General features: G+C 44.3%; 1 protein-coding gene across 2 annotated transcripts in view; it reads left to right on the top strand.

Moving 5' to 3' along the window:
- Window positions 1-27538, top strand: part of GNAO1 (G protein subunit alpha o1) — a 242657-nt gene that overhangs the window by 133148 nt on the left and 81971 nt on the right. For both annotated transcript variants that reach the window (XM_077288298.1, XM_077288299.1), the window contains exon 4: window positions 19236-19396. In XM_077288298.1, coding sequence (XP_077144413.1) covers window positions 19236-19396 — 161 coding nt within the window. The remainder of the gene's footprint in view (window positions 1-19235; window positions 19397-27538) is intronic.

The following is a 27538-nucleotide window of genomic DNA, read 5'->3' as shown; positions in this document are numbered from 1 at the left end:
ATTTGTGCATCAGTCCACTCCTATTGCTGCCTGCCATACCTGGCTTACATTACTGCAGGGAGATAGTAATTGTAGGACAGTCCCTGTTTTTTTTTTGTTTTTTTTGTGGGAGATTAAGATTGGCATTTCTGCTACAGTGCCATCCCTGTGTGTGCCATCTCTCACTGAGTGGGCCATAGAAAGCCTATTTATTTTTTCCGTGATTTGTGTTCTAAATTCTACCTCAACACAAAAACACTACATCAATCAGTGGGAGAAAAATATTGGCCTCAGTCAGGGCTTGTGTGCCACTGCTGTGTGTGCTATCTCTCATTCAGTGGGCTATAGAAAGCCTATTTATTTATTTATTTTTTTTCTTATTATTTGGTTTCTAAAGTCTCCCTGAAAAAAAAAAAATAAATAAAAAAACAGTGGGAGAGTAATATTGCCCTTTCAGCTTGTGTGCCAGTCTTGACTCCTGGGTGTGCCACCTCTCTCCCTCTCATTCAGTGGGCCATAGAAAGCCTATTTATTTTTTTTTAAAAATATTATTGGGTTTCTAAAGTCTCCCTTAAAAAACAAAAAATACATAAAAAAACAGTGGGAGAGTAATATTGCCCTTTCAGCTTGTGTGCCAGTCTTGACTCCTGGGTGTGCCACCTCTCTCTCTCATTCAGTGGGCCATAGAAAGGCTATTTTTTTTGTTGGTTTTTTTAATATTATTTGGTTTCTAAAGTCTCCCTGAAAAAAAAAAAAAAAACATAAAAAAACAGTGGGAGAGTAATATTGCCCTTTCAGCTTGTGTGCCAGTCTTGACTCCTGGGTGTGCCACCTCTCTCCCTCTCATTCAGTGGGCCATAGAAAGCCTATTTATTTATTTTTTTAAATATTATTGGGTTTCTAAAGTCTCCCTTAAAAAACAAAAAATACATAAAAAAACAGTGGGAGAGTAATATTGCCCTTTCAGCTTGTGTGCCAGTCTTGACTCCTGGGTGTGCCACCTCTCTCTCATTCAGTGGGCCATAAAAAAGCATTTTTTTTTTTTTCCTTGATTTGTGTTCTAAAATCTACCTCAACACAAAAACACTACATCAATCAGTGGGAGAAAAATATTGGCCTCAGTCAGGGCTTGTGTGCCACTGCTGTGTGTGCTATCTCTCATTCAGTGGGCTATAGAAAGCCTATTTATTTATTTATTTTTTTTCTTATTATTTGGTTTCTAAAGTCTCCCTGAAAAAAAAAAAAAAAACATAAAAAAACCGTGGGAGAGTAATATTGCCCTTTCAGCTTGTGTGCCAGTCTTGACTCCTGGGTGTGCCACCTCTCTCTCTCATTCAGTGGGCCATAGAAAGGCTATTTTTTTTTTTGGTTTTTTTAATATTATTTGGTTTCTAAAGTCTCCCTGAAAAAAAAAAAAAAAACATAAAAAAACAGTGGGAGAGTAATATTGCCCTTTCAGCTTGTGTGCCAGTCTTGACTCCTGGGTGTGCCACCTCTCTCCCTCTCATTCAGTGGGCCATAGAAAGCCTATTTATTTTTTTAAAAAAATATTATTGGGTTTCTAAAGTCTCCCTTAAAAAACAAAAAATACATAAAAAAACAGTGGGAGAGTAATATTGCCCTTTCAGCTTGTGTGCCAGTCTTGACTCCTGGGTGTGCCACCTCTGTCTCTCATTCAGTGGGCCATAGAAAGGCTATTTTTTTTGTTTGGTTTTTTTAATATTATTTGGTTTCTAAAGTCTCCCTGAAATAAAAAAAAAACTTAAAAAAACAGTGGGAGAGTAATATTGCCCTTTCAGCTTGTGCGCCAGTCTTGACTCCTGGGTGTGCCACCTCTCTCTCTCTAATTGTGGGCCATAGAAAGCCTTTTTTTTTTTTTTTTTTTTAATATTATTTGGTTTCTAAAGTCTCCCTGAGAAAAAAAAATAAATAAATTAGGTGGGAGATTAATATTGACATTAGTGCTTGAGTGACAGTCCTGCGTGTGTGTCATCTCTGTGATTTTGTGCCACAGAAAACAGAGTGTGTAACATTGTGCCTGATTTTCCTTGTGGTCTCACCAACCTGTTAAGGGATATTGAAATCATACTGAAGTTATAGCTCACCGTGTAAGTTGTTTGACAGCAACAAATAAAGTTACTTTGGTTAAGATTTTAAAACAATGAGGAAGTCTGGTGCAAGAGGTCGTCGTGGGCGTTCATTGTCAGCTGGTAATGATGGTAGTGGTAGTGGTAGTGGAGCATCAGGTGGTCGTGGGGATAAAAATATTCCACCTAAGTCTGGAGCTGTGGAGCCAGTTTCGTCGTCAGGCTACACAAGGCCTCGAACGCTCTCTTTTCTGGGAGTAGGAAAACCGCTTTTAAAGGCGGAGCAGCAACAGCAAGTTTTGGCTTACATTGCAGACTCAGCCTCTAGCTCTTTTGCCTCCTCTTCCGAAACTGGTAAATGTAAAAGCAGCGCGTCGCTTGTGGATGTTCACGGTCAGGGACAAGTCGCTTCCTTGTCCTCCTCAGCAAAAACTACAACAAGAGAGAAGGATGCAGCAGGCGACACAACGGGTCACTCCATGGAGCTCTTTACACATACCGTCCCTGGCTTAGAAAGTGAAACATTTAACAGGCCATGCCCATTACAAGTATATTCTGACATGGAGTGCACTGATGCACAGCCACAGCCAGAGTACTATGCTGCTCCTTTGACTCAGACCACCACATTGCCCTCTCAGGGTACAGATCCACAATCAGACCCTGATGAGACTATGTTGCCCCGCCACGAACGCTATACCACCGACCGACACAGTGACACAGACGAAGTTGCACACGAGCTCGAAGAGGAGGTAATAGATGACCCAGTTATTGACCCCGATTGGCAGCCATTGGGGGAACAGGGTGCAGGCGGCAGTAGTTCAGAAGCGGAGGTGGAGGAGGGGCCGCAGCAGGCATCAACATCGCAACAGGTTCCATCTGCCGGGCCCGTATCTGGCCCAAAACGCGTGTCAAAGCCAAAACCTGTTGGAGCACAGCGTTGCCATCCGGTCTGCAATCCCTGAAAAGGGATCCGAGTCTAGGAAGAGTGCAGTCTGGCATTTTTTTAAACAACATCCAACTGATCAGCGCAAAGTCATCTGTCAAAAATGTTCAACTAGCTTAAGCAGAGGTCAGAATCTGAAAAGTCTAAATACTAGTTGCATGCATAGACACTTAACCACCATGCATTTTCAAGCCTGGACTAACTACCAAACGTCCCTCAAGGTTGTAGCACCCTCGGCCAATGAAGCTAGTCAGCAACGCAACATCCCTTCCGTCACTGTAAGGCCACCATTTTCCGCACCACCGGCAGTATCTGTGCAGGTTTCTTTGCCAGCCAAAAGCAGTCAGGGTCAGGGAATCACCAGTTTTGTAGGAGGAAATATTGCATCTAGGGCACCGGCGGAAACAATACCGTCTCCAACCGTCTCTCAGTCTGCCATGTACACCGGCACACCCGAAAGTTCCACGATCTCCAGCTCTCCAGTCCAGCTCACCCTACATGAGACTCTGGTTAGAAAAAGGAAGTACTTATCCTCGCATCCGCGTACACAGTGTTTTAACGCCCACATAGCTAGACTAATCTCGTTAGAGATGATGCCCTACCGGTTAGTTGAAAGCGAAGCTTTCAAAGCCCTGATGGAGTACGCTGAACCACGATACGAGCTACCCAGTCGACACTTTTTTTCCAGAAAAGCCATCCCAGCCCTGCACCAGCATGTTAAACAGCGCATCGTCCATGCACTCAGGCAATCTGTGAGTACAAAGGTGCACCTGACTACAGATGCATGGACCAGTAGGCATGGCCAGGGACGTTATGTGTCCATCACGGCACACTGGGTGAATGTGGTGGATGCAGGGTCCACAGGCGACATCAATTTAGGGACAGTTGTGCCTAGCCCACGGTCTAGGAAACAGTTGGCTGTAGGCGTTCGCACCCCCTCCTCCTCCTCCTCCTCGTCCTCCTGCAGAAGCTACAGCTCTTCCACAGAACGCAGTCTGCCAACCACTCCATCGGCAGATGACACTGTTGCACACCAGTTGTCCCATTATGGGCCAGCTACTGCCAAGCGTCAGCAGGCTGTATTGGCTATGAAGTGCTTGGGCGACAACAGACACACCGCGGAAGTTCTGTCCGAGTTCTTGCAACAAGAAACGCAGTCGTGGCTGGGCACAGTAGATCTTGAGGCAGGCAAGGTAGTGAGTGATAACGGAAGGAATTTCATGGCTGCCATCTCCCTTTCCCAACTGAAACACATTCCTTGCCTGGCTCACACCTTAAACCTGGTGGTGCAGTGCTTATTGAAAACTTATCCTGGGTTCTCCGACCTGCTCCTCAAAGTGCGTGCACTTTGCTCACATATCCGACGTTCGCCTGTACACGCCAGCCGTATGCAGACCTATCAGCGGTCTTTGAACCTTCCCCAGCATCGCCTAATCATAGACGTTGCAACAAGGTGGAACTCAACACTGCACATGCTTCAGAGACTGTGCGAACAGAGGCGTGCTGTTATTTATTTGTGGGAGGATACACGGGCAGGCAGTAGGATGGCAGACATGGAGTTGTCAGGTGTGCAGTGGTCTAAGATACAAGACATGTGTCAAGTCCTTCAGTGTTTTGAGGAATGCACACGGCTGGTTAGTGCAGACAACGCCGTAATAAGCATGAGCATCCCCCTAATGCGTCTGCTGATGCAAAGTTTGACGCACATAAAGGAGCAGGCGTCTGCACCAGAGGAAGAGGAAAGCCTTGATGACAGTCAGCCATTGTCTGGTCAGGGCAGTGTACAGGACGAGGTAGCGGGCGAAGAGGAGGTGGAGGACGAGGAGGATGATGGGGATGAGTATATTTTTAATGCCGAACCTTTCCCGGGGGCACAGGAAATTGGTTGCGTGTCACGGCCGGGTTCTGGTTTTTTGAGGGACACAAGTGACGTAGATTTGCCTGCAACTGCCCCTCAACCAATCACAACCGGAGATTTGACAACTGGAACTTTGGCCCACATGGCGGATTATGCCTTACGTATCCTAAAAAGGGACACACGCATTACGAAAATGATGAACGATGACGATTACTGGTTGGCCTGCCTCCTTGATCCACGCTATAAAGGCAAATTGCAAAATATTATGCCACATGAGAACTTGGAACTAATATTAGCAACCAAACAATCAACTCTTGTTGACCGTTTGCTTCAGGCATTCCCAGCACACAGCGCACGTGATCGTTCTCACACGAGCTCCAGGGGGCAGCAGACTAGGAGTGTTAGGGGTGCACACATCAGAAGTGGCGTTGGACAGAGGGGTTTTCTGACCAGGTTGTGGAGTGATTTTGCTATGACCGCAGACAGGACAGGTACTGCTGCATCAATTGAAAGTGACAGGAGACAACATTTGTCCAGTATGGTTACTAACTATTTTTCATCCCTTATCGATGTTCTCCCTCAACCGTCATTCCCATTTGATTACTGGGCCTCCAAATTAGACACCTGGCCAGAATTGGCAGAATATGCATTGCAGGAGCTTGCTTGCCCGGCAGCAAGTGTCCTATCAGAAAGAGTATTCAGTGCTGCAGGTTCAATATTAACCGAAAAAAGGACTCGTCTGGCTACCCAAAATGTTGACGATCTAACATTCATTAAAATGAACCACAACTGGATTTCGAAATCTTTTGCCCCACCTTGCCCGGCCGACACCTAGCTTTCCTATGAAAAGCTCTTGCCTGTGAATTACTTTTCTAATGTCTAATTTGCTGCAGCTGATTGTACAGCATACGACATGTTTACACCTCCCTAAATGGCAAAACTCCCCACACGGGGCCGTGGTATCGCGACTTGGCGCAAGCACCCGTGAGACTGCTGTTTGTCTGAAGAGGTGGGTGTGCTCGCTTTTGGTTGACGGCATTGCTACTGGGTCCCTCATAGTACAATGTAGTGTCTCTGGCGGTGGTGGTGCGCACCCAACGTCAGACACACCGTTGTAACATGAGGGGCCCTGGGGCGGTCCCGCCGGCCTCAAGAGAGTTCCCCCCTACCCCAGCTCAAAATGTGCTCTACCACGTGCAAAATTATGTCGCACAGCTCCACCAATCTTTAGTCTATTCGCTGACATCATTCAATGTCTGGCACTGACAATACAAATTTGTAGACATCTATGATGCAACTTAAAGTAGTCTGTGTCTGTGTCCTATATTGGCACCATTAAATAGTTACTGCCAAATTACTATGTCAGAAACTCAGCAGATGAGCCCACCCCTGTACCTAAGTATGCCACCTTTTTTTTTGTTTTGGTTGTTTTGCGAGACATTAACATCTATTTATATTTTGGGAGTACTGGGACAGACACTCCTTGCACTACTCCTCCACTCACCACCAAGCTGCCCGTGTATCCATGTAACCGCTGTAAAACTGCCATGAGCCTATTGTTTGTTATGTTAGGCCTTTGATAGCCTGTCTGCGGTCCCTACTTTAAATACTCCTCCACTCACCACCAAGCTGCCTGCCCGTGTATCCATGTAACCGCTGTAAAACTGCCATGAGCCTATTGTTTGTTATGTTAGGCCTTTGAAGCCTGTCTGCGGTCCCTACTTCCACTAGTCCTCCACTGGCCAGACCACTGCTGCCCGTGTACCCCTGGAACCAATTATAAAGTGCCTACAGCCAGCCCATTTTCTTATGTTAGGCCTTTGAAGCCTGTCTGCGGTCCCTACTTTAAATACTCCTCCACTCACCACCAAGCTGCCTGCCCGTGTATCCATGTAACCGCTGTAAAACTGCCATGAGCCTATTGTTTGTTATGTTAGGCCTTTGATAGCCTGTCTGCGGTCCCTACTTTAAATACTCCTCCACTCACCACCAAGCTGCCTGCCCGTGTATCCATGTAACCGCTGTAAAACTGCCATGAGCCTATTGTTTGTTATGTTAGGCCTTTGATAGCCTGTCTGCGGTCCTTACTTTAAATACTCCTCCACTCACCACCTAGCTGCCTGTGTATCCATGTAACCGATGTAAAACTGCCATGACTGCCTACTGTTTGTTATTTTAGGCCTTTGATAGCCTGTCTGCGGCCCCTACTTGCAATACTCCTCCACTGACCACAATGCTGCCTGGAGTGCCTGCCTGTGTATCCATGTAACCAATGTAAAACTGCCATGACTGCCTACTGTTTGTTATTTTAGGCCTTTGATAGCCTGTCTGCGGCCCCTACTTGCAATACTCCTCCACTGACCACAATGCTGCCTGGAGTGCCTGCCTGTGTATCCATGTAACCGATGTAAAACTGCCATGACTGCCTACTGTTTGTTATTTTAGGCCTTTGATAGCCTGTCTGCGGCCCCTACTTGCAATACTCCTCCACTGACCACAATGCTGCCTGGAGTGCCTGCCTGTGTATCCATGTAACCGATGTAAAACTGCCATGACTGCCTACTGTTTGTTATTTTAGGCCTTTGATAGCCTGTCTGCGGCCCCTACTTGCAATACTCCTCCACTGACCACAATGCTGCCTGGAGTGCCTGCCTGTGTATCCATATAACCGATGTAAAACTGCCATGACTGCCTACTGTTTGTTATTTTAGGCCTTTGATAGCCTGTCTGCGGCCCCTACTTGCAATACTCCTCCACTGACCACAATGCTGCCTGGAGTGCCTGCCTGTGTATCCATGTAACCGATGTAAAACTGCAATGAGTGCCTACTGTTTGGTATTTTAGGCCTTTGATAGCCTGTCTGCAGCCCCTACTTGCAATACTCCTCCACTGACCACACCAATGCTGCCCGTGTACCCCTGGAACCTATTTAAAAGTTCATAGAGCCTAGTTATATATTTTATTTACTATTAATAAGGCCATGATGGACTACGCTGTACCACGCTACAAGCTAACCAGTCGACACTTCTTTTGCGAGAAAAGCCATCCCAACCCTCCACCAGCATGTAGAAGACCGCATTGTCCATGCACTCTGGCAATCTGTGAGTACAAAGGTGCACCTGACAACAGACGCATGGACCTGTAGGCATGGCCACGGAAGATTACGTGTCCATTACGGCGCAATGGGTTAATGTGGTGGATGCATGGTCCACAGGGGACAGCCTACTAAGTCTGTCTGCAGTCCCTAATTCAAATTGTCCTCCACTGTCTAAATTGGAGCTTCCACCTTCTGGCTTTCGGCCTATAGTATAAGAAATTAAACTGCATTTGGCCTTCAACTTTGGTTAGGGCCTACTAACGGCTTCTGCCCCTCCCTGGTGTTGCCCTCAACTAAATAAAGCTGAGCTTCAACCTTCTGCTCCAAATTACCATTTTAAAAAATGCAATAGGCTTTTCCGGCCTACTAAAGGTGTCTGTCTGTGTGCCCCTGCCTGGTGTTGTCCTCAACTAAATAAAGCTGAGCTTCAACCTTCTGCTCCAAATTACCATTTTAAAAAATGCAATAGGCTTTTCCGGCCTACTAAAGGTGTCTGTCTGTGTGCCCCTGCCTGGTGTTGCCCTCAACTAAATAAAGCTGAGCTTCAACCTTCCGGCTCTCATTAAGTGGTTTTTAAAAAAAAAAATGGTGGTTAGGGCCTACTAACGGCTTCTGCCCCTCCCTGGTGTTGCCCTCAACTAAATAAAGCTGAGCTTCAACCTTCTGCTCCAAATTACCATTTTAAAAAATGCAATAGGCTTTTCCGGCCTACTAAAGGTGTCTGTCTGTGTGCCCCTGCCTGGTGTTGCCCTCAACTAAATAAAGCTGAGCTTCAACCTTCTGCTCCAAATTACCATTTTAAAAAATGCAATAGGCTTTTCCGGCCTACTAAAGGTGTCTGTCTGTGTGCCCCTGCCTGGTGTTGTCCTCAACTAAATAAAGCTGAGCTTCAACCTTCTGCTCCAAATTACCATTTTAAAAAATGCAATAGGCTTTTCCGGCCTACTAAAGGTGTCTGTCTGTGTGCCCCTGCCTGGTGTTGTCCTCAACTAAATAAAGCTGAGCTTCAACCTTCTGCTCCAAATTACCATTTTAAAAAATGCAATAGGCTTTTCCGGCCTACTAAAGGTGTCTGCCCCTCCCTGGTGTTGTCCTCAACTGAACAAAGCTGAGCTTCCACATTCTGGCTTTCGCCCTATACTATCAGATATTAAACTGCATTTGGCCTACTAGTGTGGTTAGGCCCTTGAAACAGTGTCTGCTGCTCTTGGGTTTGCTACTCCACTGAACAAAGCAATGCCGCCTGTTTAGTCCTGTTACCAATTTTGAACTGCATTTAGCCTACTTTATTCTTTGGCCCTATATCTGTTTCCTCCTCATCCTGCCCATTGCCCAGCCACTGCTAAATGAGTCTGCTGGTACATTGACCTAGACCACTACATTCCCCTTGTACTCTACACAGCCAGAATCTGACCCTGCTGAAAGTAAGGTTCCCCTTCCCGCATGTTATACCACCTTACACAGGGACAAAGAGGAAGGTGCAGATGAAAGTGCAGGTTCCTTCATCAGGTGGGGGGGCATACTCGTTGGCGACGTCACTGGCACAGGGCCCCTCAGAGTACGCAAAAGTGTCGCTGCTGGTGGGAGGCGCCCCCGCCATGCAAACACACCGCCGTACTTTGAGGGGCCCTGTGCCAGTGCCAATGCGAACGAGTGGGCCCCCCCCTGCTTGCTCAGGATCACAGCACTTGCAACGTTTAAATACTTACCTTTCCCTGCAACACCGCCGTGACGTAGTCCGCATTTCCTGGGCCCACGAAAAACTTGAGCCAGCCCTACTCCCCCCACAACTTTCCCCCAATTCCCTATGCCCAACTATTATTATACAGTTAATTAAGATTGGCAAGCTTCAGAAACAAGAATGGATGTTTTTGGCATTAAAATGGGCACTGTAGGTGTTTTCCTGGCCTCCACTCACTGCCGACTATGCTTCCCCATTGACTTGCATTGGGTTTCGTGTTTCGGTCGATCCCCGACTTTTACCGATAATCGGCCGACTGCACTCGACTCGACTCTGGACAAAATCGGGTTTCCCAAAACCCTACTCGATCTTAAAAAAATGAAAGTCGCTCAACCCTAGTCCCTACCTATGGGGGTGATAAAGGGGGGGGGGGGTTATTTATTATTTTTTTATTTTGATCGCTGTGATAGAACCTATCACAGCGATCAAAATGTACCTGTAACGAATCTGCCGGCAGGCAGATTCGGCGGGCGCACTGTGCATGCGCCCGCCATTTTGGAAGATGGCGGCGCCCATGGAGCATACGGATGGACACGGGAGGGACACCGGAGGTCGGTAAGTATGAGGGGGGGGGGAAGGGGGATCGGACAGCGGGGGGGTGGGATTGGACTGCGGGGGGAGCGGACAGGAGGACGGAGGGGAGCGGAGGACAGCAATTACAGGACGGAGGACCGTGGGGACAAGATCGGTGGCGGTGGAGGGGGGCAGATCGCGATCTCCAGCCATGGCTGATGCTATTGCAGCATCAGCCATGGCTGGATTGTAATATTTCACCAATTTTCATTGGTGAAATATTACTATCGCTCTGATTGAAAGTGAAACGTCACTTTCAACAGCCAATCAGAGCGATCGTAGCCACGGGGGGGGGGGGGGGAAATATTACTATCGCTCTGATTGAAAGTGAAACGTCACTTTCAACAGCCAATCAGAGCGATCGTAGCCACGGGGGGGGGGGGGGGGCGAAGCCACCCCCCCTGGGTCAAGTACCACTCCTCCTGTCCCTGCAGGTCGGGTGAAATTACAGTTAACCCTTTCACCCGGCCTGCAGGAGCGCGATCCGACCATGACGCATATGCTGCGTCACAGGTCGGATTGGCACAGGTTTTCATGACGCATACGCTGCGTCAAAGGTCGGGAAGGGGTTAAAGGAAAAAAAAAAAGTCTAACAGTTGGAATCCTGATATATGTATGTTTATGTATGTATGTATATATATAATATACACACACACAAAGTACAGACCAAAAGTTTGGACACACCTTCTCATTTAAAGATTATGACTATGAAAATTGTACATTCACACTGAAGGCATCAAAACTATGAATTGACACATGTGGAATTATATACTTAACAAAGAAGTGTGAAACAACTGAAATTAGGTCTTATATTCTAGGTTCTTCAAAGTAGCCACATTTTGCTTTGATGACTGCTTTGCACACTCTTGGCATTCTCTTGATGAGCTTCAAGAGGTAGTCATGGTCTTCCAACAATCTTGAAGGAGTTCCCAGAGATGCTTAGCACTTGTTGGCCCTTTTGCCTTCACTCTGCGGTCCAGCTCACCCCAAACCATCTCGATTGGGTTCAGGTCTGGTGACTGTGGAGGCCAGGTCATCTGGCGTAGCACCCCATCACTCTTGTTCTTGGTCAAATAGCCCTTACATAGCCTGGAGGTGTGTTTGGGGTTATTGTCCTGTTGAAAAATAAATGATGGTCCAACTAAACGCAAACCGGATGGAATAGCATGCTGCTGCAAGATGCTGTGGTAGCCATGCTGGTTCAGTATGCCTTCAATTTTGAATAAATCACCAACAGTGTCTCCAGCAAAGCACCCCCACACCATCACACCTCCTCCTCCATGCTTCACGGTGGGAACCAGGCATGTAGAGTTCATCCGTTCACCTTTTCTGCGTTGCACAAAGACACGGTGGTTGGAACCAAAGATCTCAAATTTGGACTCATCAGACCAAAGCAGATTTCCACTGGTCTAATGTCCATTCTTTGTGCTCTTTAGCCCAAACAAGTCTCTTCTGCTTGTTGCCTGTCCTTAGCAGTGGTTTCCTAGCAGCTATTTTACCATGAAGGCCTGCTGCACAAAGTCTCCTCTTAACAGTTGTTGTAGAGATGTGTCTGCTTGTAGAACTCTGTGTGGCATTGACCTGGTCTCTAATCTGAGCTGCTGTTAACCTACGATTTCTGAGGCTGGTGACTCGGATAAAGTAAAAATAACTTGGCACTCAACTTGCTTCTGGTGATGATTTTAGAATTTGCTTTTTTATTTCAATGGCAGTCCCAATTTCATAATAAACGTTTCGGTCTGCACTAGACCTTCTTCAGTAAACCGACTGCTCAAAAGGTAAGTATGCGATGTCTCTGGATATAAAGATATAAAGTAGGTCCTGGTTCATGGGAGCACTTATGGACCTTAGAGGTAGGATGGTCGCCCGTATGGGGTTTGAAGGGTAGTGTCGCTTATGGGCCGTGGGCTCCAAATTATCGATATATCGTGGCTAATGCTGTTTGCACACTGTGACCAGTATGCGTCGGGGCTATACATCCACTATGGTGAACAGGAATGGATAATCAGTGTAATCGCTGCACATGTGGGCGGAGGCTGAGTCACATATATTAAGGCAACAGAAATACCACTAGGAAAGGATATAAACGTCTGGTGTAAAGCAGTCTCGTGTGCTTTATGGAGATAAAGGAGGGCGTACCATTAGAGGAAGCGTGCCCATATGTTAGGAATGCTGCGCCTCACAACGCGGTGTCCGCCGCTAGTTGCAACTAGAGCAACTCCTTTATCTCCATAAAGCACTCGAGACTGCTTTACACCAGACGTTTATATCCTTTCCTAGTGGTATTTCTGTTGCCTTAATATATGTGACTCAGCCTCCGCCCACATCACATGTGCAGCGATTACACTGATTATCCATTCCTGTTCACCATAGTGGATGTATAGCCCCGACGCATACTGGTCACAGTGTGCAAACAGCATTAGCCACGATATATCGATAATTTGGAGCCCACGGCCCATAAGCGACACTACCCTTCAAACCCCATACGGGCGACCATCCTACCTCTAAGGTCCATAAGTGCTCCCATGAACCAGGACCTACTTTATATCTTTATATCCAGAGACATCGCATACTTACCTTTTGAGCAGTCGGTTTACTGAAGAAGGTCTAGTGCAGACCGAAACGTTTATTATAAAATTGGGACTGCCATTGAAATAAAAAAGCAAATTCTAAAATCATCACCAGAAGCAAGTTGAGTGCCAAGTTATTTTTACTTTATGTTCACTGGTTTGGGGAACCTATCTTGTGCACCAACACAGTAGTGCCACGATATACTTCACTGGTGACTCGGATAAACTTATCCTCAGAAGTAGAGGTGACTCTTGGTCTTCCTTTCCTGGGGCGGTCCTCATGTGTGCCAGTTTCTTTGTAGCGCTTGATGGTTTTTGCCACTGCACTTGGGGACACTTTCAAAGTTTTTCCAATCTGACTGACCTTCATATCTTAAAGTAATGATGGCCACTCGTTTTTCTTTACTTAGCTGGTTTTTTTCTTGCCATAATACAAATTCTAACTGTCTATTCAGTAGGACTATCAGCTGTGTATCCACCAGACTACTGCACAACACTACTGATGGTCCCAACCCCATTTATAAGGCAAGAAATTCCACTTATTAAACCTGACAGGGCACACCTGTGAAGTGAAAACCATTCGCGGTGACTACCTCTTGAAGCTCATGAAGAGTGTGCAAAGCAGTCATCAAAGCAAAAAGTGGCTACTTTGAAGAACCTAGAATATAAGACACAATTTCAGTTGTTTCACACTTTTTTGTTAAGTATATAATTCCACATGTGCTAATTCATAGTATGCATGCCGTCAGTGTGAATGTACAATTTTCGTAGTCATGAAAATACAGAAAAATCTTTAAATGAGAAGGTGTGTCCAAACTTTTGTATGTGTATATATATATATATGTGTGTGTGTTATATACACACACACACACACACACACACACACACACACACACACACACACACACACAAGCACATATATATATATATATATATATAAGCATATATACACACACACATATATACACACGCACTCACACACACACTCACACACACATACATACATATATATACTCTCTCTCTCTCTCTGTCTCTCTCTCTCTCTCTCTCTCTCGCTCTCTCTCTCCCAAAGGAAGGTTTTATCACCACTCGTTAGTTAATAATGTGATAAGTTCCTTTCCTAAATTCAGCTATCGCTAGGATATCTGTGCTCTATATTGAATAATGCTACACCTAGTGCAGGTACCAACCAAGTATTGAAGCACAGTGCACTCCCGCGGCCTCGTGCTTTCCTGCGGGATGCAACCTGTGCGTTACTCTTCCGTTACTAAATTCAGCGATCGTTAGGATATCTGTGCTCTATATGGAATAATGTTACACCTTGTGCAGGTACCAGCCGAGTATTGCAGCACAGTGCACTCCCGTGGCCTTGTGCTTTCCTGCGGGATGTAACCTGTGCATTATTCTAATATTCCTAAATTCAGCAATCGTTAGATTCTGTGCTCTATATGGAATAATGTTACACCTAGTGCAGGTACGAGCCGAGTATTGCAGCACAGTGCACTCCAGCGGCCTTGTGCTTTCCTGCGGGATGTATCCTCTGCATTATTCTTCCATTACTAAATTCAGCGATCGTTAGATTATCTGTGCTCTATATGGAATAATGTTACACCTTGTGCAGGTACCAGCCGAGTATTGCAGCACAGTGCACTCCCATGGCCTCGTGCTTTCCTGTGGGATGTAACCTGTGCATTATTCTGCCATTTAGTAGGTTTTCATTTCCAGTGCCGGGACAACCTCATGCACTCCTTGCAAAAAATATCTGCAGCGGTTTTGAGAGCCGCACCATGGCAATTTATGCTGCAGATGTCTTTGCAATGTGGATACTGCGGCGACATTTCTGCTGCGACGTACCCTAAAAAGGCCGGTGTTTTCTGCTATCAGCATTTCGTTCCAAGGACTAATTACCCCTGTGTCGTCTCTGCCACATTCCCTGTTGTACGTTTGCTGCCTCTGAGCTTTTTCCATTAAACGGACCCCTGCTCCCATATTTGAAGAGGCTGGCAGACAGATGGCGAGGGCGCAGTCTAAAGGCAGGAGGGGCAGCGTGACGGCACGCGGGGGGACAGGAAGCTGGAAATGAGGCCCAATGCAAGATATGTATTTCAAATGTAAATTCTGCCCAGTGCGCTCAGGGAGGGGGGATTTGTGCTAAAGGTTAGACCCAGCATGGATCCTGCCCTGCGGAGAGAAGGGCTTGAGCCGTGCCGCTTGCACACAACTAATTGGACTCTGGGATCTAATGAAGCCACTCATTGAGGTGTCAGTGCTTGGGAATTGGGGCTGGGGTCACTTCATGTAACTCACATAGCTTCCACACAGGTTGCCTGCTTCCAATTAAAGGTACACAGAAATGCAATTATTTAAAGGGTCTACGTATGCTGTCAATTATCTGTGTGATGCCCATCTAGGACACTCCTTACACCTCATATTCCAGTTTTCTGTGTATAACACATGATATTATAGATTTCCATCTCCTACTTTAGGGTTTAGTGTAATCTGAGGTTATGCTTCGCATTAAGGTTGCCAACCCGTCGCATGCGTGAAAAATTGGGTCATTTGCAGCTTGTCTATGATGGACAGGCTGTGAAAAATGAGGTCATTTAAGGTCTGTCCGTTATGTCGATGTGAAACGTTAGACATAGTTGGACAGGTCCCTAATGATCCCATTTTTCATTGCATGCCCAGTTTTCAACCTCACAGTGGTCACCACATTCATTTAGTCACAAGTAGTTGAATTTAGTGTAGGATTTTGCAAATTAATGATGGAGTTCCAGGATATAACATGGGTGACTATATCTGATTATTAAAACTGCTGGACAGTCCAGAGTTTGGGTATTTATATATATATATATATATATATATACATACATACACACACACACACACACACACACACACACACACACACACACACACACACACACACACACACACACACACACACACACACGTAGAAGTTACAACATTATACACAGACATCTATACACGCTATGCATGGTTGGCATCCATTTCCTTATAAAGAGATTCTGCGACCAGGTCAAAAATGGCCACTTTTTGGCCTTATTTTATCCTTGCTTCTCCCCTGAGTATTCTGTTGTTTTCTCTTTCATGATCCTCCATACGGTTCCAGAGATATAGGCCTTTTTACACAGTACTGATTTTTCTTGTCTTTAAGGGGGCGTGGCTCACAGGGTAATTATGCAGAGCAGCCTAAAGACATGCCCCAGAGGTTCCTGTGAAGCCTAAAGACACGCCCCAGAGGATCCTGTGAGCCACGTACTATCATAAAAATGAATACTAAATGAAAAGGCCTATATCTCAGGAACCGTATGGCGGATTTGAAAAATAATGTAATACTCAGGAATAAAATAAAGGCAAAACTATCTAGTAATGAACTGGGGGACAGATCTACTTTGTGATAAACTAATGTAAAGATGGGGTTGATCCAGGGTTTCATATAACTCAAGCACATTGTTAGGCCGTGGCATCAATGGACTTGTATCCTGAATCTCTGGCTTGACATCTTAAGCCTCAGTTTAAAGACACTATAAATATTAGACTAACATCAGACGATATTATTTATTATTATTAATATTTATTTATATAGCACCATTGATTTCATGGTGCTGTACATGAGGGGGTTACATACAAGTTACAGATATCACTTACAGTAAACAAACTAACAATGACAGACTGATACAGAGGGGCGAGGTCTCTGCCCTTGCGGGCTTACATTCTACAGGATTATGGGGAAGGAGACAGTAGGTTGAGGGTTGCAGGAGCTCCGGTGTTGGTGAGGCGGTAGCTTCGGCAGTGATGAGGAGGCAGTGGGGTCAGTGCAAGCTGTAGGCTTTCCTGAAGAGATGGGTTTTCAGGTTCCGTCTGAAGGATCTGAATGTGGTTGATAGTCGGACGTGTTGGGGCAAAGAATTCCGGAGGTTGGGGGATATTCGGGAGAAATCTTGGAGGCGATTGGATGAGGAGCGAATAAGTTTGGAGGAGAGAAGGAGGTCTTGGGAGGACCAGAGATTACGTGAAGGAAGATATCGGGAGATTAGTTCAGAGATATATGGAGGAGACAGGTTATGGATGGCTTTGTAGGTCAGTATTAGTAATTTGACTGGATACGCTGAGGGAATGGGAGCTAGTGAAGAGATTTGCAGAGGGGGGAAGCAGAGGAGTAGCGAGGAGAGAGATTAATTAGTCGGGCAGCAGAGTTAAGGATAGACTGGAGAGGTGCAAGGGTGTTAGCAGGGAGGCTGCAGAAAAGGATGTTACAGTAGTCAAGGCGGGAGATGATGAGGGCATGCACAAGCATTTTAGTAGATTGACAGTTGAGGAAAGGACGGATTCTGTTGAGCTGGAGGCGACAGGAGGTGGAAAGAGCTTGGATGTGCGGTTTGAAGGACAGGGCAGAGTCGAAGGTTACTCCAAGGCAGCGGACTTCCGGTACGGGGGAAAGCATGATGTCATTGATTGCAATAGATAGGTCCGGTAAAGAAGATCTATGGGATGGGGGAAAGATGATGAGTTCAGATTTGTCCACATTGAGTTTGAGGAAGCGAGAGGAGAAGGAGGATATGGCTGATAGGCACTCTGGAATTCTGGACAGCAGAGCGGTGATATCTGGACCAGAGAGGTAGATCGGAGTGTCATCAGCATAGAGGTGGTACTGGAATCCATGGGACTTTTTATGAGTTGTCCCAAGCCAAGTGTATAGATTGAGAAGAGTAGGGGTCCTAGAACAGAGCCTTGGGGGACTCCCAACAGAGAGAGGGTGGGATGAGGAGGTAGTGTGGGAGTGGGAGACGCTGATTGTGCGGTTGGAAAGGTACATAGGGCGAGGTCTTTGATGCCAAAGGAGGAGAGGATCTGTAGTAGGAGGCAATGGTCAACTGTGTCAAAAGCAGAGGACAGGGCTAGAAGTAGGAGTACGACAGGTTTGACCAACAATATAATTTATATGGGGGTCCCCGACTCTACGAGAAGATGAGCCAGCATGTCCTTTCTCGCACTGACAATCATATTGTTCTCTTGAGATAGACTCCTCTGGTGTTGGCTTATCAGCACCTCTCATGGAGAACACATAAGCACTTGGCTGAGTGAGCGCCACTGAGTATTGGATAGTCGGGCGAGATAGCTACCGGCCAAATGATCGGCTTAACAATATTTCAGGTGACTACTTTCGAACTTCTGTGGGGCATTAGTTTCTGGGAACCAGATACTCATCTTAATGTTGCGTTGTATGCGACCCCAATGTTTTCACAACCTTCTAGAAACTAAATATTACATTATAGCATATGACTAGAAAAGACAATTCTCCATAAACTTTTTATAAAATTAAATTGCATGTGTAAGTGGTTAAAAATTAATTTTTACTTATCAAAAGTACTTTAGAAATCTCTCCCGAGAACTACTTTGTTGTTCCCCGACCAGTAAGGTTTCCTCCTTTACTTGATATATAGACTAGCGGGACTTGAGCGTCACACACGTGACTCTTGTAATGTACCGTGTAGTTGTCCCACAGTAGGGCAGCGGGGTTGAGCGCTGAATGTCGTGCTTTGCCTAAAGTACAGGTTGGTAGTTTCATTATATGGAGTCCTACAACACACGTGTAATATCCTCCATATATTTTGTTATAGCTTACCTGGATTGACGTGGCGGCTCGAGCCATGCCAAGGTATTTGAGCTGTAATGTTCAAGTACGGACAATCGTTTTTCTTGCTAGTGACTCTTTCAGGTAGACTTTTGGGTCTCGGCATCTGCAAGGGCTGAGGGTTGGACTGTGGACCTTCTCAGCTGCCACGTCCTGGGACATTGTCTACCGTCTGGCCCAAAGACGTTGAAAGTTCTCACTTGTGTCTAAATAATATCTGATCTGTTCTAACGGAGATCGAGCTTATTGGAAACAAGATTACTTCTCATAAACGCCGCGCGGTTACGAGAATCCGGAACTAGAGGTTTACTGTCAATTAATTTGGAAAATTAGGTTTAATTATCCGACTTCTGTGGACTTCCCCATATATTTTCCATCTTCGGGTTTTCCCAGCTGAATTTTAATAAATGCTCAACATTCTTTTCAGACTGCATCTCTTACAAACATGTTTGCGTGAGGATAATTTAATGATGGAAAAACCTTTTCAATGGTGTGTTGCCGGTCAATTATCTATTTTCCAGGCTTTGTTGATATGGCCGTTCAGTTTGGTCTCCGTTTACGATGGTTATCTAGTATTCTGTCATGGTTACAGCTTTTTCGTGCTTGCTGTAGATGGTTAGCCCACATTCTGCTAACTCAATAAACTATAGATTTGTTTCCCCTTGTATAGGGTTTGTGGTTTTTGGTTTACTCATTATTTTAATGTCTCTTATTTCTTTTTGTCATAGGCTGATGCCAAGATGGTGTGTGATGTGGTGAGTCGCATGGAAGACACGGAACCTTTTTCTCCTGAGCTGCTTTCAGCCATGATGAGACTGTGGGCAGATTCTGGAATCCAGGAGTGCTTCAACCGATCCAGGGAATATCAGCTTAACGACTCTGCTAAATAGTATGTCCTGAGCTAAACCTTCCTTTTATATAGCATGTGCTTTTTGTGTTGCATTTTGACCTTCTATGTGGAATCTTTCACTCTCAAAGATGAACTTGTAGAAGTCACCAAGATCCCCTGATTCTGACGCTCTTTCCAGTTTTGCTCTGCATCACTCCATTGCAGAGATATTACATTTGTTGCTTTCGGAGCACAATGTGTGAAATCTCTGCCTGCAGACCAACTGCGCATTTTTTTAAATTCTTCTCTGAGGGTGTGCACTTTTACTCCTCCCTCCCAAATGCTGCCAATCACAGCTCCACACTGTTTGAGTTGCTAGATTATTTGCCACGCTGTGATTGGCCATGACTGACAGGGAGAGGTACAAATGTATGCCCCCCATAGAAAACTCTGAAGAAACGACCAATTAGAGATTTCACATACTGCTCTCCAAAATCAACAAATGTGAATATCTCTGCAATGGAGTGACTTAGAGCGAAATGGAAAAAAGCTGCAGAATCAGGGGAGCTGACGGATTTTTACAAGGCATGTAACTCAATTTTTGAGTATGTGACATGCCGCCATGGACCTTCTCCAAAGTGTTGTAGCCTTATTTTGAATAGCCTTGGATTGTAAAGAGACCATACTGGGCATAGGGAGACAGAATGACGCTGCGTAGATCCTGATCGAAATTTACTTTTACACACTTTAGTGTTAAACTTGCAGGATATATAGTGAAAATCAGCCCATCAAATAAGACTTTATTCACACGCAGCGTTTTTGCTGGGTTTTTTTTAATGTAAAGTTTAAGCTGCTTACAAAAAACAGGTTGTGCTTTGTTTTTTTTTGCGGCGTTTTTGTCAGGGTACATTTGTCTATTGTGCATGCTGATAAAGTTTAGCGCATTAAAAAATAATCTGATTCAACTTCATCAAGTTTTGGCACCAAAAATCCAGGAAAACCTGATACCTGTACCATTTGTTTAGCAATCTTTTGCACAACCCATTGCTTTCAATGGGTGAAAAACGCTACAAAAAGCTGAAACAAGTGACATGCTGCATTTTGCAAAAACGCCTATTTTTGACAAAACAGTAAGGAAAAAAAACAAGGTGTGTGCATGAGATTTCTAAAATCTCATAGACTTTGCTGGCACTGTGAAATGCAACTGAAAATTGATTTAAAAAACGCTGTAAAAACGCAACATGTGAACATAGCCTAAAACATCAATTGCACGTAATCTGACCAGTTTCAACTCATTGGCTTTCTCGAGGGTCTAGATCAGAAACCTAAACACATGGCATTTAAATCTTACTATCAATTATATCTGGGTCAAGATTCATTTCATAAGTGTAATAAAAAAATACATGAAAAATATCCTTAAAACCAGGGTCACACTTGCGAGTGTGATGCGAGAAACTCTCGCATCAGTACACGGCACTGCCCCGGCACTCGGACCGGAGCGTCCAGCTACTCTCCGGTCCCGAGTACCGGGTATTGATGCGAGAGACACACGTGAGTTTCTCGCATCACACTCGCAAGTGTGACCCCAGCCTAATAGTAAAAATAGAAAACAAAAAATCCTAACAATATAAAAACTGAAAGAACCCCCAAATATATTAATAAAAGATATAAAAAGGCAGGAAAAAAGGAAGAAAAGAAGTGTGTGTGTTAAAATATATATTTATTTTTATTATGGCGTTTTTGGCTCTCTGGTAGCCATTTAGATATGCACAGGGTTTTTATAGCAAAGCAGAGTAAAGTTTATATTCCTTCATAAACTTTACAGCTCCATGAATGAAAACGGGCTTTCTTCGGCACAAATCCGGTCCTTTCTCTGGTTTGATACAGTCATTAGTCTTTGCCTGATGAAGAGACGTATGTAGTCTCGAAAGCTTGCAATTTGTTACCATCTTTTCAGTTAGCCATTAAAAGGTATCAACCACTAAGGACTCTCAATTCTAAATATTTTCCTTTCTCTGGGTAAGGCAAAGTAAATCAAATGGTAGCACCAACTTGGCAATACAGGCACTTCTCTCTCTCTAGCATAGATGGTCCACCATTAACTGTCTTTCTCCAGCTGCCTGTTATTAGGCCTGTACAATCCAGACTGGAGTATGGGAGCGATCTTTCCCACCCAGGCTCTTTTGGTCGCTCCTAAATCCTGGACCCAAAACCCAGACAAATTAAAAACCATCAGTGTTATACCTGCCATCCCAGACCTTACTTCTTCCTTACTTGTCAGCACCAGGTCCAAGCCTATAAGTTATGGTTTTAGTACAGAACAATCTGAACATCTTTTGGGGTGTAGTGGGGTTTTATTTTGCCTTTTTTTAACATAGTTTTTACTCTGTAATTATTATTTTTTGTCTAATAAAATAACAAAAAGAAGACCTCTCTTTAGGAATCCCCTCCTGTTCCCTAGATAAAACTTCCAGTTTCCCCTCCGGCCTCTATTCACTCATCTTCAGCAAACACATTGAAAGTCAACACTACTGAGATAACAACTGCGACCAATGATTGGCTGCAGCTTAGTCAAACAGTGTCCATTGCATATGTAGACATTACATATCCATTGGACACTTCAGTATACAAAAGTTGTGATTATTTTGTCCTTCATTCCCTTATTCTTCTGGTTCTGGTTACTAGATTACTGGAGATGGGTCCTAATCGAAAAATGTATCCTGCCAGCGCTTCAGGATATTAGGTTGAACTTGATGGACTTCATGCTAAGTTGTTTTCATTAGTCGCTTGGACATTGAATGAAAGCAGCAGCATGGATCCGATCGGTAGATGTTTGGATTCTTGAGGACCTCTTTTGGCTCCAATGAAATTGATTCTTTGTAGAGATGAGCAAATAAATTGTCTTTTGATTGTCCGACCTGCAACAATGTCTCAATGTTGACGTCGCACCAGTTAATTAAAAGCGCAGTCGTGGATGCCGTCGAGTAGAAAGCGTTTGTAGGGTTTTGGTTGAGCAGCCAAGACATACTGACCTGGACCAAGGTCCTGTCAATCGATTGTCATCTCTAGGAGGAGAGGTGGCCGAGCATATAATGCCACTCTTGGAAAAACATGCTTTACCTTTTGCCATAATGTGATCCGGGTCCAAAATAACGTGGCACACAGGGAAGCCATATACTAAGTGCATAAGGAAACGGATTGAGTCGTGGAATACTGTACTCTCAATCATACCTACAGGGTCTGTGTCCAGTTGGTAGAAATTTTTTAAATTCCACTTTTTACGGTGAGAATGGTTTGGTCAATGGAATTGGTTGTGTCCACAAGATCAATCCGACTTACATTTGCGTTACACAGCATTTTTATTAGGGTGTTCTTTTGAATGTAATAATGCCGTGGCTTGGAAATTGGGTGTGTTCAGACCCATTTATATTGGTTGGTAAATTTTTCCCTCCAGTACAAGGAAGTGGTCAGGAAATATGTGATATTGTTAATCTTGGTGAAGATTATGATGCATCGTTGTGTGTGCAACTAAGAATCTTATAGTTTAAAGGTTGAAAGAAGATTCAAGTCCATCAAGTTCAACTTAAAGTCATGTCTCAAACTGTTAGCAGTAGGACCCTTGAAATTGTTCCAGAAAATGCAGTCTTTGTCAATCAATCGCTTCCTATAACCATCAGCTTCTTACACCTCTCAACTGAATTTTGGAGCACTCTTCTTTTGCAAACTGCTCCAGGTTGCTCATATTTTAAGGCGCCTTCTCCCAACATCAATTTTAAGCTCTCAATGGGATTTAAATCAGAGCTCATTGCTGCCATTTCAGAACTCTCCAAGCTCTTTGTTTCCATCCATTTATTGGTGCTTCTTGAAGTATGTTTGGGGTCATTGTCCTGCTGGAAGACTCATGACCTAGGACGCAATCCCAGCTTTCTGACACTGGGCACTACATTGCGACCCAAAATACTTTGGTAATGTTGAGATTTCATGATGCCTAGCACACATTCAAGGCACCCAGTGCCAGAGGCTGCAAAGCCATCCCAAAACATCTTTGAACCTCCACCATGACTGTAGGTACCGTGTTCCTTAGCATCATTATGTTTTCGGTAAACAGTAGAAAGATGTGCTTTACCAAAGAGTTTTATCTCTGTCTCATCTGTCCACAAGACGCTCTCCCAGAAGGATTTTGGCTTACTCACGTACATCATAGAATCTAGTACCCATAGCCTTCGATCTTTTATTTTTTTAGTATTATTTTTTTCTCCATTTCTTTATATTTTGCACCAATGGTAATTCTACTAATGGAGATTCTTTGGTTTTTAACCTGTTGAGAAACTCGTTCCAGTAAATGGACTCTAAGACCACTCAGTATTTTAGATCTAAGCATGAAAATGGGTCATGATTTGCTTTTTAGAGATGTGATATACAAATTTTGCCTTAGAAGAAGGAAAGCTCGAGGTATTCGGATGCTGATCACATTATTTATTGTAATTGCACTGCTAGAGACCCCTGCTGTAATCCGTAGCAGCTGAAGATAAGAGCTCCTCCATCATCCAACCACTCCCCTGAACACCACCCACGACTCTCCGTGAATCATTCCGCTACCTCCTCCTCCTCTCCTCCATTCTCCTGCCCTCTCCTCCTCACGCTCATCTCCAGTACAGGCATGGGTTACTTAGCTAGCAGCCTTCACCAAGAGAAAAAGGGCGGTAGGCCAGGGGCTCACTTTCTCATACTCCCCCTCCTGTGATACAAATAACATGGAGAAAGGCAATGTCTGCCCAGCTGTAATATTTCCATGTTAGAGGCTGCCCCATTGCTCCCAGCCAATCCCTCGGCATCCCAATAAATCCCTGGTTTCCATAGCAACCCGGAGATCTCTTGGTGGCTGTGTTGCCGAGAGAGGCAGATCATATAAAAAAAATGTGAATCTGTGTGCACATATGTTTGCCGTATCGTCCGGTGGGCGCACATAGAAATAATGCAAGTGCTGGGTCTGTCTACTGAAGAGATGAACCACTGCATGCATCTGCCGTCAGTCACAGCGTGCAGGACTGTGTCACACTGTGGGAAAGGAATGAATGGGCAGGGGGTGGGGAGGATGTCTCCTGAGGGCTTTTTATTCTATTAAACTGGATGATAAAAAGGCAAAATAAAATCCGGAAAGTCGCATTGAAAGTTTTATCTGTGTTCTCTGGATGTGTAAAATAAGAAACAAACAGTGGTGTGAACCCCACATATAAGCCGGGCTAATGGAGGGGAGGCTAAGCTACAAAGTCGCCCTCAGCAGCCTTTACAGGCCAGAAACTGCACTGATGAGGCAGGACTGGTATTATCTGCGTAGTTTCCGAGGTTGGAAGTGTGTGTGTTCATATTACCTACAGTGTGTTTGTGCAACATGCTGTGTGTAACATACAGTGTGTGTAGCATAAAGTGTGTGCGATATATTGGTGTGTATACTGATGTGTGTGTATAACATGTAAGATGTAATGTGTGTGTATAACGTGTAAGATGTAATGTGTGTATAACGTGTAAGATGTAATGTGTGTGTATAACGTGTAAGATGTAATGTGTGTATAACGTGTAAGATGTAATGTGTGTGTATAACGTGTAAGATGTAATGTGTGTATAACGTGTAAGATGTAATGTGTGTGTATAACGTGTAAGATGTAATGTGTGTATAACGTGTAAGATGTAATGTGTGTGTATAACGTGTAAGATGTAATGTGTGTATAACGTGTAAGATGTAATGTGTGTGTATAACGTGTAAGATGTAATGTGTGTGTATAACGTGTAAGATGTAATGTGTGTGTATAACGTGTAAGATGTAATGTGTGTGTATAACGTGTAAGATGTAATGTGTGTGTATAACGTGTAAGATGTAATGTGTGTGTATAACGTGTAAGATGTAATGTGTGTGTATAACGTGTAAGATGTAATGTGTGTGTATAACGTGTAAGATGTAATGTGTGTGTATAACGTGTAAGATGTAATGTGTGTGTATAACGTGTAAGATGTAATGTGTGTGTATAACGTGTAAAGGTACCTTCACACGAAGCGACGCTGCAGCGATAGCGACAACGATGCCGATCGCTGCAGCGTCGCTGTTTGATCGCTGGAGAGCTGTCACACAGACCGCTCTCCAGCGACCAACGATGCTGAGGTCCCCGGGTAACCAGGGTAAACATCGGGTTGCTAAGCGCAGGGCCGCGCTTAGTAACCCGATGTTTACCCTGGTTACCAGTGTAAAACATCGCTGGTATCGTTGCTTTTGCTTTCAAACACAACGATACACAGCGATCTGACGACCAAATAAAGTTCTGGACTTTATTCAGCGACCAGCGATATCACAGCAGGATCCTGATCGCTGCTGCGTGTCAAACGAAACGATATCGCTAGCGAGGACGCTGCAACGTCACGGATCGCTAGCGATGTCGTTTCGTGTGAAGGTACCTTAAGATGTAATGTGTGTGTATAACGTGTAAGATGTAATGTGTGTATAACGTGTAAGATGTAATGTGTGTGTATAACGTGTAAGATGTAATGTGTGTGTATAACGTGTAAGATGTAATGTGTGTGTATAACGTGTAAGATGTAATGTGTGTGTATAACGTGTAAGATGTAATGTGTGTGTATAACGTGTAAGATGTAATGTGTGTGTATAACGTGTAAGATGTAATGTGTGTGTATAACGTGTAAGATGTAATGTGTGTGTATAACGTGTAAGATGTAATGTGTGTGTATAACGTGTAAGATGTAATGTGTGTGTATAACGTGTAAGATGTAATGTGTGTGTATAACGTGTAAGATGTAATGTGTGTGTATAACGTGTAAGATGTGATGTGTGTGTATAACATGTAAGATGTAATGTGTGTGTATAACGTGTAAGATGTAATGTGTGTGTATAACGTGTAAGATGTGATGTGTGTGTATAACATATAGCGTGTGTGTGTTATACTGATGTGTGTGCAGCATTCAGTGTGTGTATAGCATGTAACATGTATTTTGTACATACAGTGCCTTGCAAAAGTATTTGGCCCCCTGGAACTTTTCAACCTTTTCCCACATATCATGCTTCAAACATAAAGATACTAAATGTAAATTTTTGGTGAAGAATCAACAACAAGTGGAACACAATTGTGAAGTTGAATGAAATTTATTGGTTATTTTACCTTTTTGTGGAAATTCAAAAACTGAAAAGTGGGGTGGCAATATTATTCGGCCCCTTTAACTTAATACTTTGTTGCTCCACCTTTTGCTGTGATTACAGCTGCAAGTCACTTGGGGTATGACTCTATCAGTTTTGTACATCGAGAGACTGAAATTCTTGCCCATTCTTCCTTGGCAAACCGCTCGAGCTCAGTGAGGTTGATGGAGATCGTTTGTGAACAGCAGTTTTCAGCTCTTTCCACAGATTCTCGATTGGATTGAGGTCTGGACTCTGACTTGGCCATTCTAACACCTGGATATGTTTATTTGTGAACCATTCCATTGTAGATTTTGCTTTATGCTTGGGATCATTGTCTTGTTGGAAGACAAATCTCCGTCCCAGTCTCAGGTCTTTTGCAGACTCCAACAGGTTTTCTTCAAGAATGGTCCTGTATTTGGCTCCATCCATCTTCCCATCAATTTTAACCATCTTCCCTGTCCCTGCTGAAGAAAAGCAGGCCCAAACCATGATGCTGCCACCACGTTTGACAGTGGGGATGGTGTGTTCAGGGTGATGAGCTGTGTTGCCTTTACGCCAAACATATCGTTTGGCATTGTTTCCAAAAAGTTCGTGATTGGTTTCATCTGACCAGAGCACCTTCTTCCACATGTTTGGTGTGTCTCCCAGGTGGCTTGTTGCAAACTTTTAACTACATTTTTTATGGATATCTTTGAGAAATGGCTTTCTTCTTGCCACTCTTCCATAAAGGCCAGATGTCTGCAGTGTACGACTGATTGTTGTCCTATGGACAGACTGTCCCACCTCAGCTGTAGATCTCTGCAGTTCATCCAGAGTGATCATGGGCCTCTTGGCTGCATCTCTGATCAGTCTTCTCCTTGTTTGAGATGAATGTTTAGAGGGACGGCCGGGTCTTGGTAGATTTGCAGTGGTATGATACTCCTTCCGTTTCAATATGATCGCTTGCACAGTGCTCCTTGGGATGTTTAAAGTTTTGGAAATCATTTTGCATCCAAATCTAGCATTAAACTTCTCCACAA

The sequence above is a fragment of the Ranitomeya variabilis genome, chromosome 2, assembly GCF_051348905.1.
Source record: "Ranitomeya variabilis isolate aRanVar5 chromosome 2, aRanVar5.hap1, whole genome shotgun sequence".
NCBI lineage: Eukaryota > Metazoa > Chordata > Amphibia > Anura > Dendrobatidae > Ranitomeya > Ranitomeya variabilis.
Note: the sequence above shows the minus strand (reverse complement) of the source record. Positions and strands in the feature narration are given on the sequence as shown.